The sequence below is a fragment of the Lichenostomus cassidix genome, chromosome 9, assembly GCF_008360975.1.
Source record: "Lichenostomus cassidix isolate B80296 chromosome 9, HeHo_3.0, whole genome shotgun sequence".
Lineage (NCBI taxonomy): Eukaryota > Metazoa > Chordata > Aves > Passeriformes > Meliphagidae > Lichenostomus > Lichenostomus cassidix.
Window position 1 is genome coordinate 3,197,945 of NC_139490.1, and position 17,074 is coordinate 3,215,018.

The following is a 17,074-nucleotide window of genomic DNA, read 5'->3' on the forward strand; positions in this document are numbered from 1 at the left end:
ACTTGAATCCAATCTGGATATGAAATGAATATTAAAGTCTGCCATGCAAGGCAGTACACAGGGAGCCTGTGAGCATGGCAGGGACAGAAATTCTCTCTTACCTCCTTCCTCTTCCTGAATGCCTTGCTCTTCCTCCCCTTGTACAATGTCCTGGTCCATGTTATCATAGTGAGCCTGTTGGCTGAGAACATTAAAAGCCAAACATCATTTCAGTTTCATAAAAGTGTGTTTTCTGCTTTAATAAACAAACCCCCCACCTGCAGCTCTGCCTCTCAGCACCTGCCAGAGCAGGCCCCAGTTTGGTGCTCTATTATCTGATATTTTCTCACATCACTTTTCCTGAAATATGCTTGATGGACCAGAGACTTTCTCGTGCTGCACCACTGACTTTGTGCTTGTGTGTCTCTGTATGTGGAGTCTGCAGTCCTGATGGATATGGGTCAGGCTAAGAGTACAGCCAGGACTCTGAATTTTAGGAAACAAACCTCCAGCTCTTCAGAGAATCAGTCAGTAGTACCCCCTGGAAATCTGCCCTCAGGGATGAGGGAGCAGAACAGAGCTGACAACACAAAACCCAGAGCACAAACCACGACAAACTCATGAAGGAGAACTGAACCTGAGGCGGTTTTTGTAGAGCTTCTCCCCTTGCTCTGCCTGTCTCTGCAGCTGGAGCTCTCTGTCCTGGAGCTGCTGCTGCCTCAGGAGCTGCTCTCTCAGCCTCTGCTGGTGCAGAGATTCCTGGTGCTGCCGGAGCTGCTCAGCCTCCTCTGCTCTCTGGGCTCCAAGATGCTGCTGCTCCAGCTGCTGCTCATAAGCTGGTTTCTGTCTCTTTGGCACAGCTTTGGTTGGTGTTATCTGTCACAGAAATGTGTTAGTCACAGATTAATCATCCTCTCAATGATCAGAAACAAGCAGGGAGAAATCTGTCCAGAGGGAAAAATATGCAGGTGCTCCATGCAATAGGCAAAATTAGAGCAAAGCTATTTGTAAGTTTTCTTGTCTCTGCTAAAAGTTAAACATTTTTTGGAACACAGAATGGAAGTGTTGCAGTGTTTGTGGAGGATTTGGGGAAGAAAGAGGAGATTGTGGGCTGAGGAAAGTCATGCTTTTCTTACAAATAATAATAACCCCCCCAACATATTACAGGGTAGAAGGAGGTTTTGATGACTGATAACACAGCAAAAGTTTCCATTGATTTAACTGATCATCTAAGTGGGAGTTGCTTTTAGCCTTAAGTGAGACACTGCACATTTTTCTACACTCAGCAATAATTTAAAGTAACTCCAGTTTCACAGCTTAACCCATTGCTGCTGCTCTGACCCTCTGCACCTCTTCAGCGCCTCAGCAACAGCTTCTCATTACACCAGAGTCACACAATTAATCTGCCAGGAGAGAAAGTGTTTACAAAGCCTAAAGTGAGACCAGTGAAATCCATTTTCCACTGCAGATCCAATCTAGAATGTAAATGCAGGATTTGCTGGTTTTATTTAGAGATGCACACTGATTTCCCCTGGCTATTTTAGTCATGTTTGTCTGGCAGTTAAAATTCCCTGTCAAATGCCAGTGAGCATTTAGCTGGCAGAAGGCAGGTATCTCTGACAAGGAAACACTCTGCAATTTGCTGAGATGCATCAAATTACCAAAGCAGGACATTTCTCCATCCCAGCCTCACTCCCACCTGCTGAGTTCTTCACCAGCTACCACGGGTCTCAGGTGTAAAGTGGGAGACAAGATTCAGTCTGCTGCTCTTTTTTTTTCCCCCATCTGTTGCTTTTTATCAGCAGAATTAATGTTCATTAAGATCTGGCCAGCACAGCAGTACAAGTGTGCTCAAGTTGAGCCTGAGTCTTCTGCATCCAAGTGCTTTGAATCCCAAATTTTCTATAAATCTGACAGTAAATTTATCTAAAAAACCAGTGAGTGCTCTGCATCCCAAACTTTTTATAAAAAAAAAATTGATCTTGCCTAGAAATAGATGAGTGCAATGCATGGCCAGCAACGGTAAGAGAAGCCTCCATTTAAACATTTAATAAATTAGAAAAGAGCTCCCTACCTCTGCCTGCAGGTGATCACCCAACATGTTGGTTTCCTCTTCCTTTTGCTCCTGCTTTTTCCATTCATGCTCTTCTGGGACTTGGTCCTGTTCCTCCTCCAGGTGCTCAGGCTGCCCTGCCTGCTCCATTTCTTCCTCTTCAAGCTCCTTTTTGCGTTCTTCCTCCATCTGATCTGCCTGTTGCTCCTCATCCTCTCCAGCTTCTTGCTGCTCCTGGATGTTCAGCTCTTTGCCATTCTGGCCCTCGTGAGCTTTTCCCTGCTCATGGAAACGCTCAGCCCTGTCCTGTTCCTGGGTGTTTATTTCTTCTCCCTCTCTTGGCTTCTCATTCTGCAAAACAGACACAGGATTATGTGTGTTGTGATGGATTTCAGCTTCAAGAGAGCCAAAGACAGACTTGGATCCTTTATCCCAGCCTGGAGCTGTTGTCAGGAGGGCCAAATGCCTGGTTTGGAATGAGCTACTGCTGCCAAATGGTGCCAGTGCCTGCTTTGTGGCTCTGCACAGCTACACGAGGTGTTGTACAGCTCCATCACTGAGTAGGTTAAGCGTCATTTTATCTGAAGTGGAACAAAAGCTCTTACAATTCTACAAAGCAAACTTTGTATTTTAGAGACCATTTAGTGCAGGCTTTGGCAGAACTGGGTTCACAGTTGGACTTAAAGTTCTTTTCCAACCTAAATGATTCCATGATTTTTATTTCCTCTAGGTTCTGCTGGCCAAGAATTCTTGTAAAACAAAATCACAACTGATTTTTCTTAACTTCTAGATTACGCATTTTCTGCTTGAACATTGGCGTGCCAATTTTAAATACGTTGACTTTAATGTGCCACTGGAACTTTATAAAAGAAAAATTTCTTCAGAACTTGTTAAAGCTTTTCTGTAACACTTTAGACAGCTAAAATTTTAGACTGCTTATTCAAAAAACTTAGATTTTTAGCAACTTCTTAAACCAGCTGACATAAATCTACTTAAAACTGGCTTACACCCATGTGAGAAAAGGTCATCATGAATAGATTTTCCTTCTACTCAACAAGATGAAACCATTCCTCAGCCCTTTCCTCCACAACTGACAAAGGTGCACAATTAAATACACACTCTTAGGAAACACTGCACACGTTTTGCTGGATAAAAACCATTCCTGGGGTGTGTGTAGCCCTTTACCTCCTGCTGCTGCTCAGCCCCAGCTGGGTGGTGCTCCGGGAGGTGGCTGTGGGGGGATGTTCCCCTCACCTCGGCCTGTTCATTCCCTCCTTCCAGCTTCTCCGGCTCTTGGAAACTTGGGATTTTTTTGAGCGTGTCCTTCAGCTGTTTGTATTCCTCCACCTGAGTCTAAAGCCAACATGTTAATTATAGTGTGTCCAAATTCATTTCTAAATCAAATGTAGTCACCTCGGAGTAAAGTTGCTGGCAGGACAGGTGGTAGAAAGATTTGATATTCCAGGGAGGAGAAGGGATGGGAGCTTTTAAAAATAGAAATTTTTTCTCCACACATTAGATTACACTGATCCATCAGGATCTTTTCAGCCAAAGTGCACATGCATACAAAGTGTTTTAAAAACATCTCTGTGGGACAAAGAAGAGGAGTTGTTTTATTCATGCCAAGCAGGAGAAGTGTCAGAAGGGGATGATGCAGCTTTCCTGGCAGACTAAAGCGAGGGAAACTGAGAGCACCACAACTTCTCCTTTGCCGGTAGAAAGAAGTGCAGTTCTTTCAGAAACAGAAGTTTTAAAGTACATCTCCATGTCATGAAAATGCCAAATGCTCAACATTTAGACAGGTGTTAGACAAGACAACAGCCAACACACAGAACTGAGGCAAAGAAAGTCACAGTACACCAGTGGCGAAGAGCAAGGGGAAAAAAAGAAGGGAAAAAAGAAAAGAAGGAAAATGTAAATTTCTAAGGCCTTCCTGAAATGCAACAATAAAATTCTCTAATCTGATCTGCTGTTTAGCTTTGGACAAGATCAGGATCAAAAAGCTCTAAAGAAAATCCAGCAGGGTTGGTACCCCAATCCCTGGCTCTGCAGCAGAAAGATTTCCAATGAAAGTGGATTTTCTGCGGTGGGCAGGATGGATAAAAGCTGACCAGCTGCATACACAGCAGATGCCCCAAGAGAGAGTTTCCCTGCTGCTCCAGTGGAGGTGCTGGGTGTGTCTGAGCACCCCTTAAAACAGATCAGCCTGAAGGGAAAGCAGAGTGCACAGTGATTGATGCTTCTGCTCCCTGATCAACTGCTGGAGAGGACAGTAAGAAACTTTAGGGGGAAAAGGAGTATTTACTGAACAAAGGACTAATACACAGGTCTCTGGTTTGGTTTTTTTTGTTGTTGTTATTTTTTGGGGTTTTTTGTTTTGGTTTGGTTTGGTTTTGGTTTTTGGTTTTTTTTTTGGTCTCCACTTGGTGACCATGCAGAGAGATGAACATACTGGGATGTGCTGGAATGAGTCCAGAGGAGGCCATGGAGATGCTCCAAGCTGTGCTCTGGAGCCAGGCTGGGAGAGCTGGGGGTGTTCACCTGGAGAGGAGGGAAGGTTTAGATTTGATATTAAGAGTAAATTCTTTACTGTAAGGGTAGTAAAGCCCTGGCACAGGGTTGCCCAGAAAGGTTGTGAATTCCCCATCTCTGGAAGAATTCAAGGCCAGGTTGGATGAGGCTTGGAGCAACCTGGGCTAGTGGAAGGTGTCCCTGACCATGGCAGGGGTGGAATGAGATGATATTAAAGGTTCCTTCCAATCCAAATCATTCCATGATATTTAAACAGTGCCTAGCCAGATCACAACTCAAGCACTCTGTTCTACTGCAGAGTCACTAAACTCAACATTCTGATTCAAGACCACACCTTAAAGGGTGCTGATACTGGCAGAAAACAGGGTTTATGAAAATATATAATTAATCTGGCTGGCTGTGGAAAAGCACAAAGACTACAGTGCTTTACAGATTCAGATCACAAATGTGTTACTGCAGTATTGACTACTGGTATTCAATGCCTAGAGCACACCTAGAAATAAAGGGTTCAATTACAGAGCTGTGAAAGAATCCCTGGGGAACTCTCTGCAGCTGGTTTGCAGGAGAAACTACACACAAGTGTGAAATACCTTCTGTTCTGAAGGCATGTGCAAGACCCTTCTCTCCACAGGACAAATGTCACCCCCTGACTGCAGACACAAAGGCTTTGTGTGACACAGGCTTTCTAATTAACGAACTGAATCAAAGCCAGGAGTGTGTGGAGCTTCCCTTTGGATTTGGTGAAGCTTCAATCAGCCCCTACATGTGGCCTTGTGGAATTTCAGATGTTATCAACACACACCACACAAATGGCAAATGTGGCCAGGGGGAGAAGAGCTCAAAATTAGCTGCCAGTGTAGTTTAGTACTGCAGATTATGATTCTTCAGATATTCAGTCTGTGAGGGATCATACTGATCTTTCCCTATTTTTTGAGTATCTACACATATTGACATGCACAACAAGCAGAACTGGGGGAAAAAAAATCATTAGACTCAATGCTTTTAATGCTGCTAATGATTTTGTGGACTGTGAAAATGCCTAAATGAAGAAAATCAGTCAGGAATAAAAATAACTTCACACTGCCTCATTGCCTTTCCCTCTGATCTTTCACCAAAAGTCTTCCTCTGCTCCAACATTACTCCTGTTTTCAGATTCCCTGTGGCCTACACAGCTTGTACTGGCACAGCTGACTGAGCCTGCAACAGTTTGTGCTACGTGGATAGTTCACTTGAAAATGACATTTCAGCAACTTAATGCTGCTTGTTCTTTTAAAAACTGATTTGAGTTCCACCTGGAGTTTTCATTCCTTCATATATATCTCCACATATGTTCTGCTGCTGCTGCACTGATTTGTACTGCCCAGAGAAGCTGTGGCTGCCCCTGGATCCCTGGAGTGTCCAAGGCCAGGCTGGATGGAGCTTGGAGCAGCCTGGGATAGTGGAAGGTGTCCCTGCCATGGCAGGACTGGCACTGGATGAGCTTTAAGGTCCCTTCCAACCCAAACCATCCTGTGATTCTATGAAAGCCTCACAAAAAGAGATTTTCCACCATCACCCAGGTCTGTGTAAGGATGAATACGAAGGTCAGGGTGTGGATGCTCAGCTAACAGAGTTCCACCAGAGAAGACAGAGAAAGAAAGGCACTGAGAGCTCTCAGGGAAGCAGAAGGATTCTCTCTGAGGAACACACATGCACTGCTGGGCCGTGGCCACAGCCTGCTCTGCCTCCTGCCCACCCTGGGAGCTGCTGCAGCCTCTCAGGAGCAGCTCCTCCGTGCCATGCACTCCCTGCCAGGGCAGCATTCCCGCTGCATCCCCATGCCAAAGGCACATGCAGCACCCTGCAGGCAGCTGGGGCAGCAGAGACAGACTGGGGAAGCTGAGAGCCAGCAGGAGCTGCTTTCCTTCTGACCTGAGCAGCAGCTAGTGCACTCTTGTGGTCTTCCAATGTCACCACAAGCTCGTTGTGCTGGGACAGCAAGTTCTTATGCTGTTGCTACACAAAAAGAAGAACATCACATGTTTCACATAAAGCTCGTTCTGAAGATCAGTCAGGGAGGCTGGGGGGTTTTGAACTAGGAAGATAATTCAATTTATTTTGAGAAGAAAACCCTGAGCTGGGATGACAGCACTTATTTAACGTGGAATGCATATTAAACAGACAGAGGAAGTGAGCACACCAGGGAAGGAAATTTGGAGGCCAGCATTTGTGTAACTAAAATAAAATTAAAGCTGGGGTAGATGTTGATGAATGCTTTAAAAAAAACAGAGCTAGAACACATTAGGCACTGAGTTTTACCAAAACTCAGTTCTCAACTTGTAAGATGAAATTCCCAATTCTAATTTCTATACTAAATTCTTTTCTGGTTTTTTTTTTTTGGTTTTTTGTGGTTTTTATTTTAATGGGCACGTACCTAAAGTGCAGGTGGCCAACGGTAAGAAATCCAATTCAGCCATATTCCTCTCCTTTTTCCCACATAACAGAAACTACAAGTTTGCAGCACAGCCTGCTCTGGGCTTGGGAAAACTTGGGAATATTTTTCCTGATCTCGAAAGTAATCCTGAGAGCAAAGCCTACCTTGACATCCTGTAGCTGGGTGTGAATGTCTTGGTGAGCTTTTCTCAACTGCCTGTTCTCCTCCCGTAAGTTATACAGGGATTCTGTTGAAAAGAAATCAAAATAAATACAGAGTTTAAACCAGGCTGGATTTATAAACCCAGGCTAAGCACCAAAATGAAAACTATAACACAATCTACATAAAATCCCACACGACTGCTGTAGTAAAAATTAAGTAGAATAACTGTATGGTTTGTTTTTCTTACCTCTCTCCCCAGCCCTATTAAAAGCTTTACATTTTCAAGCAGAAAATTGTAACATTTGGTGAAATTTTATATCACTGCACCCAGTCTGCACCTGGAATTCTGCATCACTGCTCCTGCTGGGCACTGCAGATGGCAAAACTCCCTATGGAGATCTAAATCCTGAAAAGGCAGAGAGGAAGGCACCCTCCTCCCTTTCCCCACATCACATCTGGCAAGTGAGAATTTTCTGTCATAGCACCCAGCTACTCCTTTGGAAAGGATGCCCAGGTGGACACCATGCTCCAAAAGCTCCTGGGATCAGGGAAAGGCTTCTATTCCCACTTTTTACACAATGTTGATGTGGAGGCAACAACCAAGCTCTGCCTGCAGAACCTCCTGCAGACAAAACTGCAAACAGCTCCAGAACCAGCCCATGTGTTAGGGACACATAGCAGAGAAGGTCCTGATGGACACAATCCCATCCTTTTGTTCTATGGAATTGTGTAATGAGGATGGAAAAGGCCTGAAAGCTGCCCAGAATCTCTAATAGGAAACTGGGTGCCAAGAGTAAAACTGAATTCATTATCCAAGTGTACAAGTGCAGTGGGCTCCAGAGGAGCTGGTAAATGTAGGGGAAAAGGAGGTAAAAAATGTATATAAAATCTCTGCAAGAAGAGGCACAACTAAATCTCTGCTAGAAGTGGCAAATAGACTGCCTTTCAGTTACAAAAAAGAAGAGACAAACCTTTTTTTCCAAGTTTATGCAAGTTTTAGAATTAAAAATTGAAGGCTGGCTCAACAACCTCTGACACCTGACAGGCTTTTTTTTTTTTTTAAGGGCTGAATTTTTTACTATTTCTCTAAACCAGAGAGAAACACAAAGCACACAAGAACAGAATTCAGGGAGAGGCCACAAAACCTTACCAATAAAATGTAACTTGTCAGGTGGCAGAAGATGCATGAATGACCTGTGAGTGAGAACAGAGAAAATGCCTCTCTCACACCACACCAAATTTCACATGGGCAGCCAGACACAGGTTAAATTTACCCTTCAGCTTGGAGATCTCCTGCTCCTTTTCCTGCTGCAGCTGGAGGTACCTCTCCTTGTGATCACTGAACGTCCTGCTGAACTCCTCTCCTTGTTTTCGGTGATCTTCCTCAAGGTCAGCATGTTGTTTCTTTAGTTCTTCGTGTTGACTCTGCAAACACCAAGTTGGGACACTGGAACAGCTCTGGATCTGCATATCTGGCTAATATTGTCTTTGGCAATTTGTTTAATAAGTGCAGATGAATAGGAAGCATTCATAACGGGAAGGTTATTATTCAAAGCATGCACATTGCAGCTCCTTTCCAGCACAAAATGATCTCTGTGATGAGCAGGCTCCTGTTCCAGGGCTGTCACCTCACCCCAGAGCTGCAGTGGCCCCCTGGGAGCTGCTGGATGTGTCTAAGAAAATCCTAAAGTGCCAAAATCTCAGAGGGCTGATAAGTCAGCATTCCCTACAAGTAATTACATCTGATAAGTTTAAATAACCCAGCAGAAAGCCTGACTAGGAAAAACTGCAGGAAAACATCTTTTAGAAGTTAAGAGGAAGGCACTGTGCACACCCTGATACCTGCAGGGAACCCCAGAACCCATGCAGGCTGTGTCTCCCCAGCACCAGCAGTCCCACAGTGCTGTGCTGTCCCAGTCACTCACCTTCAGCATCTGGTGCTGCACGCTCAGGGCACTGTACCTGCTGTTCGAGTCTTGCTGGAAAACAAAACACTCATTTTGTTAGAAAACAAAACCACCCTGCCCCTGCTCTGAGCTCTGCACATGCAGCTCTCTGGGAGCCACCAGCCAAGGGCTGGAACTCCCCAGGAAATGAATCCATCTCTCCCCTGGCTCTGGAGCAGAGCAAGCTCCTACAATCTGCACTGCTGCAGCACAACCTATTTTAACTCCTGTTATTCAGCTCCCAAACTGCTCCCCAGTTTCAACATGAAATAGCCATAAAATCCTAATTTACTTGCTTTATAAAGAGTTCTCTACAGGTCTCTGGGTCCTCTGCCAGACAGAGCTTTCCTTCTGGCACTTGGTATATAAAACAAAGTGTCTTGATGTTTTTATACTTTCCAGTTCAAAGCCCATGTGTTAGAAAGCTGTCACTGTTCTTTTCCCTGTGGGCTAAGCTACAAAAAGATTTCTAACACCTTCTTATTCCCCTTTCCCCTTAAACATAACAACACTACGTTTGAACTACCATAATATAAACAGGGGGATTATTTTCTAAATTAATTTTCTCGAGAGATATTAGTATCACCTACTATAGCTCAAATAATTAGGAATTGGAGAGCACTTATGAATGCAGGCTAGAACTGGGATAAGTGAGAGCTCTTTCAATTAGTATTTTGCAAGACCTCTTCCTTTGAACAGTCATAATTGCAAAGCATTTCCTTTCCCTTGCAACTCAAATAGCATCAGCTATTAAAAACTTGTACTAGGAATGATGACTTACCCTTCCTTTATTTAGTGTTTCCTGTGCTTCTAGTTTATAAACAAGAAAATCTGCAACATGAAAGGGAAAGTACTGATGAAAAAAAACCACCAGGAAGACGAGAATCTGTGCTTGAATAACTTGACTGTTCAGTACATAAATTCTCTTTAAGAGCTAAATATTTATGCAGAAACAATTTTCAAAAGGATCTTAAAAAAAAAAAAAAAAGAAAAGCAACCTATGGAGAATTTGACAAAATGCACAAATTTTGACAAAATACTTTTAAAAAAATGTTTCACTTCAAAGTTTCATCTCACAGTGAGAGATGCAGAGTTCAGGCTCAAATCTATAGATGAGTAATTAAATCTGTTACATGAACTCTCTCAGCAGAGGCCCAAGAGGCATCATTCAAAAGGAAAAGGACATTTATAAATGGTGTTTTCTTGGAAACAATTAAACATTTCCTCATTTATTTCTCAATCCTCTTTCTTTTCAGGGTTTGAAAAGATGTCTCAGCCTCAGGCAGCAGCAGGACTGTTCTACACTAGATGGCACCAGAAACCCACCAAGACCTAAACGGTGAGAATCATTTCTTACTGCTTTTCAGCTTTGCTAAAGCAATATTTTAATTCAGCAGCTGAGTCCTCAGTTATAGGAAGAAGAGAGGCTCTACTCTGAAAATTGCAGTGAATTTAGAGACTGAGGAAACTCAGAGGATTGGATCCTGCTGAACTTCCAGAGGTGTAAGAAATACAACTTGTGCCAACATTTCTGCCTCACACACGCCTAGAACTTCAGTTTTAGTCAGGAAAAGGCATGTAAGCATGTGTTCACCCCACAGCACATGTAAAAGTACTGATCCAGAGTTTAATTTCCCCTTGATGGAATGCAGGAAAAGTTCCCATGGTTTTGGTACAAGTTTGGAATTTTTGGCATGCCAGGACAGGATTTACACACGCCCATACCCCATCTACGTGTTGGGTTTATGTACATGGATACAAACATATTCTCTGGGTATATTAGTTCATGTTCCAGTGATCTGTAAACAGTATTAAAAAGATGATTACTTTTAAAAAGATCTGATTAAAAAAGATTAAATAAAAAAGAACCACTAGAAAGACCAGCACAGCTCTGCCAAGTGAATGTTAATATATGGATAATATGTTATCCAACTCATTTAAAATTGAAGAAAAACCATTTGAAATCACTTTCTACTATAATCAAGCTAAATGTCAAAGTGAAAAGCACATTTTTACCTTCTTTTGCTTTCTTATGTTCCAGCCTTTCCTTTTGTAATGACTTTTCTAATCTTGACCGGTGCTCGTACACAACTGAAAAGAGAAATTTTGCACACAATTCATTTCAAAAGTTACATTCACAAACCCCACCACCCACCCCGAACACACCCAGGGAGTGCTGGCACAGATTGCACCAGGAAAATACAAGTGGAATGAGGTCATGGGATAAAGGGCTGCTTGTACCACTTGTGACAGTGACTTTTTTCCTTTTTGCACACTCTTATCCATCCCAAATTCTGGGTTACTTGCATTGCTGAGCATGGAATGTGATAACCAGGAGAGTGATTTGTTTATGGAGGCAGCCAGCTGTGGTGGAGCTACCAAATCCTCTTTCCTTCTCAGGAATGCAGGGACATTTTCCACGTTTCCATCCTCCCCTGCCTTGTTTGCACACAGACAAGGAAGTAAGACAGGACAGCTCTGCTGCCAGAGGAATTCCTGGCAGCACACGAAGTGTCACAAGGAGGGGAGGGAGATGCCCAAGGGCAGGACAGCTCTGAGAGGTGCAGCAGAGACATGGGGAACCCGAGAGACATCCTAAATTCTTCCAAAAACTGGGAATACAGTATTCCTTTGCACTATCTCCCTGCAAAAATGACTCCCAAAGGCTGTCCAAGCTGCCCACGGCTCCTTTGCAGACACCATCCCAAAGTGAGGTTACATTTATGGCTTTGCTGTATCCAGGTGTGTTTAGAACATCCAACATCCTCTGACACAAAGCTCCATTTGGCTGCCAGTAAAGCAGGATTTCACTCAGCCCATGCTTTGGACACAGAGTCTGGGATGTGGCACATCAGTCCCTATTTACCCTTGCCTCACCTCTCGTTATCTGAAACAGCCAAGCCTGCAGCAAACATATTAATTAAACCTTACGGGAATGTACAATTATTTGTGTCTAAGGTCAGTTTAACACAAGTAGCTTTCACTGCCCTAATTACAGTTTGCATTCTTTTAATGAGTTATTAATTTGTGTTAGAACAATGGGTGATTTTTCCACCAAAACTATGAGAATAAACCATTGGTAAACACAAGCCTTCAACAAGACGCCTCAAATAAAGATTTGTATCTTGGCAGCCACAGAAAACTCCTCTTGCACCTTAAAACATGTTCTTAATTCCACCAAGGTGCATTCTGCAGGCTTATCTGCAAGTGTTTACGTGGTGGCTCAGAAGTTGGATTGCTAATCAATCCCTGGCACCTATCTCCACTTTGCTATTTATCTGCTAAAGTCAAGGGCATCAGTCAAGATGAGTCAATGTATCAACACCCTCTGTAAGAAAACAAGCAGGCAGAGAATATTCACAAAGTCACCAGCAGCAGGCTTGGAGAAGGGAAAAAAAAAAGGCAGCATTACAGGAATGGTTTTATTTGGGCTCTGAAGGTGGTGAATGCTGAATTATTGTGCAAAAGGAACAGTGGTTGTAGCACAGCAGCTCAGGAGAGCAATGAAAATCCATAATGGGCTTCCCCTCCCATGCAATCAGGGTGGAACAGGCTTTTTGGCAAACACACCAAACCACAAATGGATTTGGAGGTCACATTTTCCATTGCACCTCTCCATCTGCAAGTGCACCTTCCAGAGCTCTTCCTGGTGCTTTAACAAGTGTGTGTGTGGGGAAAAACCCTTCACAGCAAACCCAGCCCAGGGGCAGGAGAAAGCAGGATTTGGGCTTTAGAGACCTCTGAGAGCTCAGAGAATCACTGCTGAGCTCTGAGTTTCACCCTGAACACAGGCAGTGCATCCTCTCCTCCACCTGCTGTGTGCTGACCCTTAAAACAGTGGGATGAAGCTGGAGAAGTCCTAAACCAGCCCTTGAGGCAACCAAAAAGGGCAAAGAAAAACCTCCTCCTACACCTCTGCCCTTGTGGGTCATTTACTGTTTGGCTCAACACGTTTCTCTCTGATAAAAGTCCATAATGTGCAATGTACTGAAGGTGTTGATTAACAATAATTATTACCATAGAACAGTTCCAAGTTTTCTCACTTGCTCCTTTGGGCAGTAGGTTTGAGGTCAGATTTTATAAGTACATATAGGTGTTAATCTCCCATAAATACGAATTATTTCCACCAGTGAGGAAGTTTCAGAATAGCCTAAATTGCAAAGGACTTGTTACTGCAGAAGGGATTTCTCCTGCTTTGCTGACAGCCTGGATATGAGATGTCTGAGCAAGAATCTGAAAGAAATAAATACACTGAAAATCAGGTTTTCTGTAGGAGGCTTGCCAGTAAGGAGTGGAACCTATAGAAGGAATCTGACAAAATCCTACTGCTGGGATGCACAAATAATTTTTCATAGTGTAAGCTTTAAATTTTGTAGTGATCTTTGCACAAATAATTGGACTTTATTTCTATATTATATTTCATAGAATGGTAAAAAAAAAAGGGGGGGAAATGTCATCTAATGGCTAATAGGCACTATTCCAAAGAAGGAATTACTGCAGGTGTCAGTTTAATTCTTGAAATTGCCTACGGAATGTAACTTACAGAAAAGAACAAAGAACAACAAACTCAAAGAGCCCAAAACCAGAACTGTAATGTCACAGCACAATAAAGACCTTTCACCTTCAACAAGGAAACACTGAACAGTCCTTGAACTGATCCCAATAAAATCAAGTCCTTGACTTAAGATTTTCCCCATGAAGAAAAAAAAAGAGGGATAAGGGAGGTGTGGGATGCCCTGCATGGTCCCACATTACACCACTCTGAGCAGTGCTGAACGTTAATTGCAACACAGGAATCGGGAGGTGATGAAATTGAGATTATTTAACAGTCATGGTTCCTTCTCTTATCTCTGCTCTGCACCTCTAAGCAATAAAGGTATTATTAAGCAAAATAAGCCATTATTGTATATTTAAAAGAAAGCATTTCCTGGTTCACAATACCAGCAATTTTGTGACTGTGTTAACTTTAATCATTTGATCAGAAGGATCCCAGAGTCTAAAATGCCCCATCTGCTTCCACTATTCCAAATACTGGAAAATGAAGATTACATTGGGATTTAATATATATTTGATGCAAGAAATTTTACTAATTTCAACATGACTGTTTGTTACACAATTCTGAAGTCCCTCTCTGAGCTTACAGCAATACCTTTTACATAAACCCAGCAGATTTCAGTAGTCTTGGCAACACTCAGTGTTATTTTCCCTCACACTGTGGCAGAGTTGAACTGAATCAGCAGCGTGGGGTAAACCACACTGGCACTTCTCTAGTAACACTGCAAAGGTCTGTAGAACATAGACTTGCTATGAAAATAGTGAATTCCCAATTCTTGTCACTGCAAATAGAACTATTTAAAATGTGAACCCATGGGAAAAGATGCTTTACTTCCTGATGGAAGTAAAGCATTTCCATGAGCCAAAGAAGGATGCCTTCAATACAGGATATAGGATAAATTCTCTAATCCAATGGCAATAACTAAAATTTTGATCGCAGAAGATATTTCATGACTCCTCTGACACATTTCATGCTGGAAGAAGATGTTATTAACACAGCAACACCTGCTCCCCAAGTTCCACCTCTGCATTTAAATCAGTGCATCTGCTTTCAAACGAGATCCACTGATTTCACCACTGATAATCTTATCAGAAACAGATTATCAAAGTGTGGGTAGCTGCTGGACAAGCAGCAGGATTCTCCACCACAGTACAAGCCATGCTGGCCACAGCATCACAGAGCAGCTCCATCTATTTCAGAGATTCAGTTGAGGGTTTAGCAATAAATGGATGTTCCAGTGTCACTGCAAATATCTTTAAAAAAAATAGAAGTATTCCCACAACAAGGACTAGCAAGTGTGTTTTAAGGATAGCACAAAGAAACAACATTACAAAAAAAACGTATTTATTAGAGTGGTTTGGGTTGAAATGGACCTTAAAGCTCATCTTGTTGCACCCCCTGCCCTGGGCAGGGACACCTTCCACTATGCCAGGTTGCTCCATGCCACAATATTTACAATATGTTGAACAAAATATCACAGCTATTTAATGATTTATGCCCTTGAAGTTTTCTGGTTTGAATTTACACAAAAAGGAGAGAAACAGAAGCCAAGATAACGTGAAACTGGTGGTGTGTGAGGCTTCATTATGGAACAGTTTTGCACCCAGGCAGGGATGGACTGGTCTCATTTTGCTCTCTGCAAACCACAGCTGGAACTGAGTGGACTGTGAGAATTACCTTCACTTCAAAACAAACTCTTACATTTTTCAATTTACTTGCATGATCAAATAAAGGTTTTGTCTAATTACAGACAGCCATGTCAAATTCCTCCTGGAAAACCAAACTATGCATTGGCAGTTGTGCTTAAGAATGACCTCTGCTTTGACTGAATTCCCCAGTCATTTATGTTGCTCAGAATATTAATAATTTGAAAAGTTTGTATTTAATATCTGGATCTTCAGATTTTTTTTTAAGAGAAATCATAACATCTGGTTTCAGAGATCCTGCACCAAAAAGGAGTTATCAATTAAAATAAACCTGTTCTTCTGACTTACTCAGTATTCCACTAAGAAGTTCTGATCTAACTAAAAAGCTCCAGTAACTGGTTCTAGTTTTGTTTTGACTGCAGTTTGGAAAAATGGGAAATGCTGGGGAATTTGGCACATTAATGCACTTTACCCCAGAAAAACACACTTGTATTTTTAAGAAATCATTGTGACATATATTAAATTGTAAGAATGACAGGAAAATTAATTTCTAAACTGCAGCAAACATCTGCATTTAATAGAATCCTTTTACTCCACCCTGCCTCACATTCTGCCTTTCTTAGAAGTCAGTAACATCTCTAGGAAACAACAGATTTAAGATAACTTGGAACAGAGAGAAGGATTTATCATGTTCTAACGGTAAACTGTAATAGCTGCTGCTAAAAATACGTTGGAGAAGGGGTATTAAATGCGATTAAATATTTAATCCCTTACAGATAGGCTTCAGAACTGACTTTTATTAGGAAGGAGATCCATGTTTTCCAGAAAAGATTTCCAGTGCACTCCACAAAAGGTTTATTCCAATCTTTGGTAGCACAGGTGGGATCAGCATCCCACCTTGCCTTGCTGTTTTCTATACACCAACAGATGATAAAGGCTTTCTCTGTTTTTGGAGTGATGATAAATGCAAATAGCTCAAACAAAACCTTTTAGACTCAAATTAGCAGAAAAACACACAAACTTTGATAAAAGCTGCAGAGACAACAGTTTTCTTCTCACATCATCTCTGAATATCTGGGTCTGCTCAATCCTCAGCTCCAGGAAACAAGGGCCTGTTTCTATTTCTCAAAAATTGTTTTAGACTTTTCACCAATTTTTATGAAGGTGTAGTGATTGCATCTACATGGTGTCAGGATCTATATAAATATCTATATTCAGAAACTAGTGCAAAATAGGCCCTGAAGAAAAGGAACAGCAATCTATATACACACAAACTGAATTGAGAAATCAAGAGCTTGAGTTAGTGATTCATTTTTGGACTGAAAATGGCTTTTTGGAGTGTGGTGGTGTGGATAGGAGCAGGCTCCTTACTCTGCCCTCTGGGAGCTCAAGCAGACCATACTTCTCTCATCATCTCTCTCATTAAGTCCTGGAAATGACTGCCAAACTCTGGGATCTCAGTCACCTCAGGAAAAGAAGATACCAAGCTAATTTCAGATACCTTAGGGGAAGGGGAAAACCTAGAGGATGAGGTGGAGCAATTGCAGTTTATTTCTGAATTAATGGTACACAGCAGAAAATCTCAAGAAGTTTGGGTCAAGCTAAATGATCAGAAAAAGATGAGAACTGCATCCAGCTCACAAGGCCCTTCCTTAAACAAGGACAGCATCCAAACAGGTCGAATTCCTCAAGTGCTCACCTCAGGCTCCAACAGGACTAGAAATTCATGCCCCTGAATCCTAAAAATCCCAAGAAAAATCACCCAGCGAAGGACTCAGCTTTAATTAG

At 42.3% G+C, this 17,074-nt stretch overlaps 1 protein-coding gene across 3 annotated transcripts in view; it reads right to left on the reverse strand.

The window, feature by feature from the left end:
- GOLIM4 (golgi integral membrane protein 4) overlaps window positions 1-17,074 on the reverse strand; it is a 29,599-nt gene that overhangs the window by 5,972 nt on the left and 6,553 nt on the right. Inside the window, exons 2-11 of one of the 3 annotated variants that reach the window (XM_085068974.1) lie at window positions 11,102-11,176; window positions 9,867-9,916; window positions 9,065-9,118; window positions 8,414-8,564; window positions 7,142-7,224; window positions 6,476-6,559; window positions 3,218-3,385; window positions 2,054-2,383; window positions 617-855; window positions 102-181 (exon numbers count right to left, since the gene is read on the reverse strand). In XM_085068974.1, coding sequence (XP_084925100.1) covers window positions 102-181; window positions 617-855; window positions 2,054-2,383; window positions 3,218-3,385; window positions 6,476-6,559; window positions 7,142-7,224; window positions 8,414-8,564; window positions 9,065-9,118; window positions 9,867-9,916; window positions 11,102-11,176 — 1,314 coding nt within the window. The remainder of the gene's footprint in view (window positions 1-101; window positions 182-616; window positions 856-2,053; window positions 2,384-3,217; window positions 3,386-6,475; window positions 6,560-7,141; window positions 7,225-8,413; window positions 8,565-9,064; window positions 9,119-9,866; window positions 9,917-11,101; window positions 11,177-17,074) is intronic. The other 2 variants (XM_085068975.1, XM_085068976.1) reach the window with 2 other exon arrangements.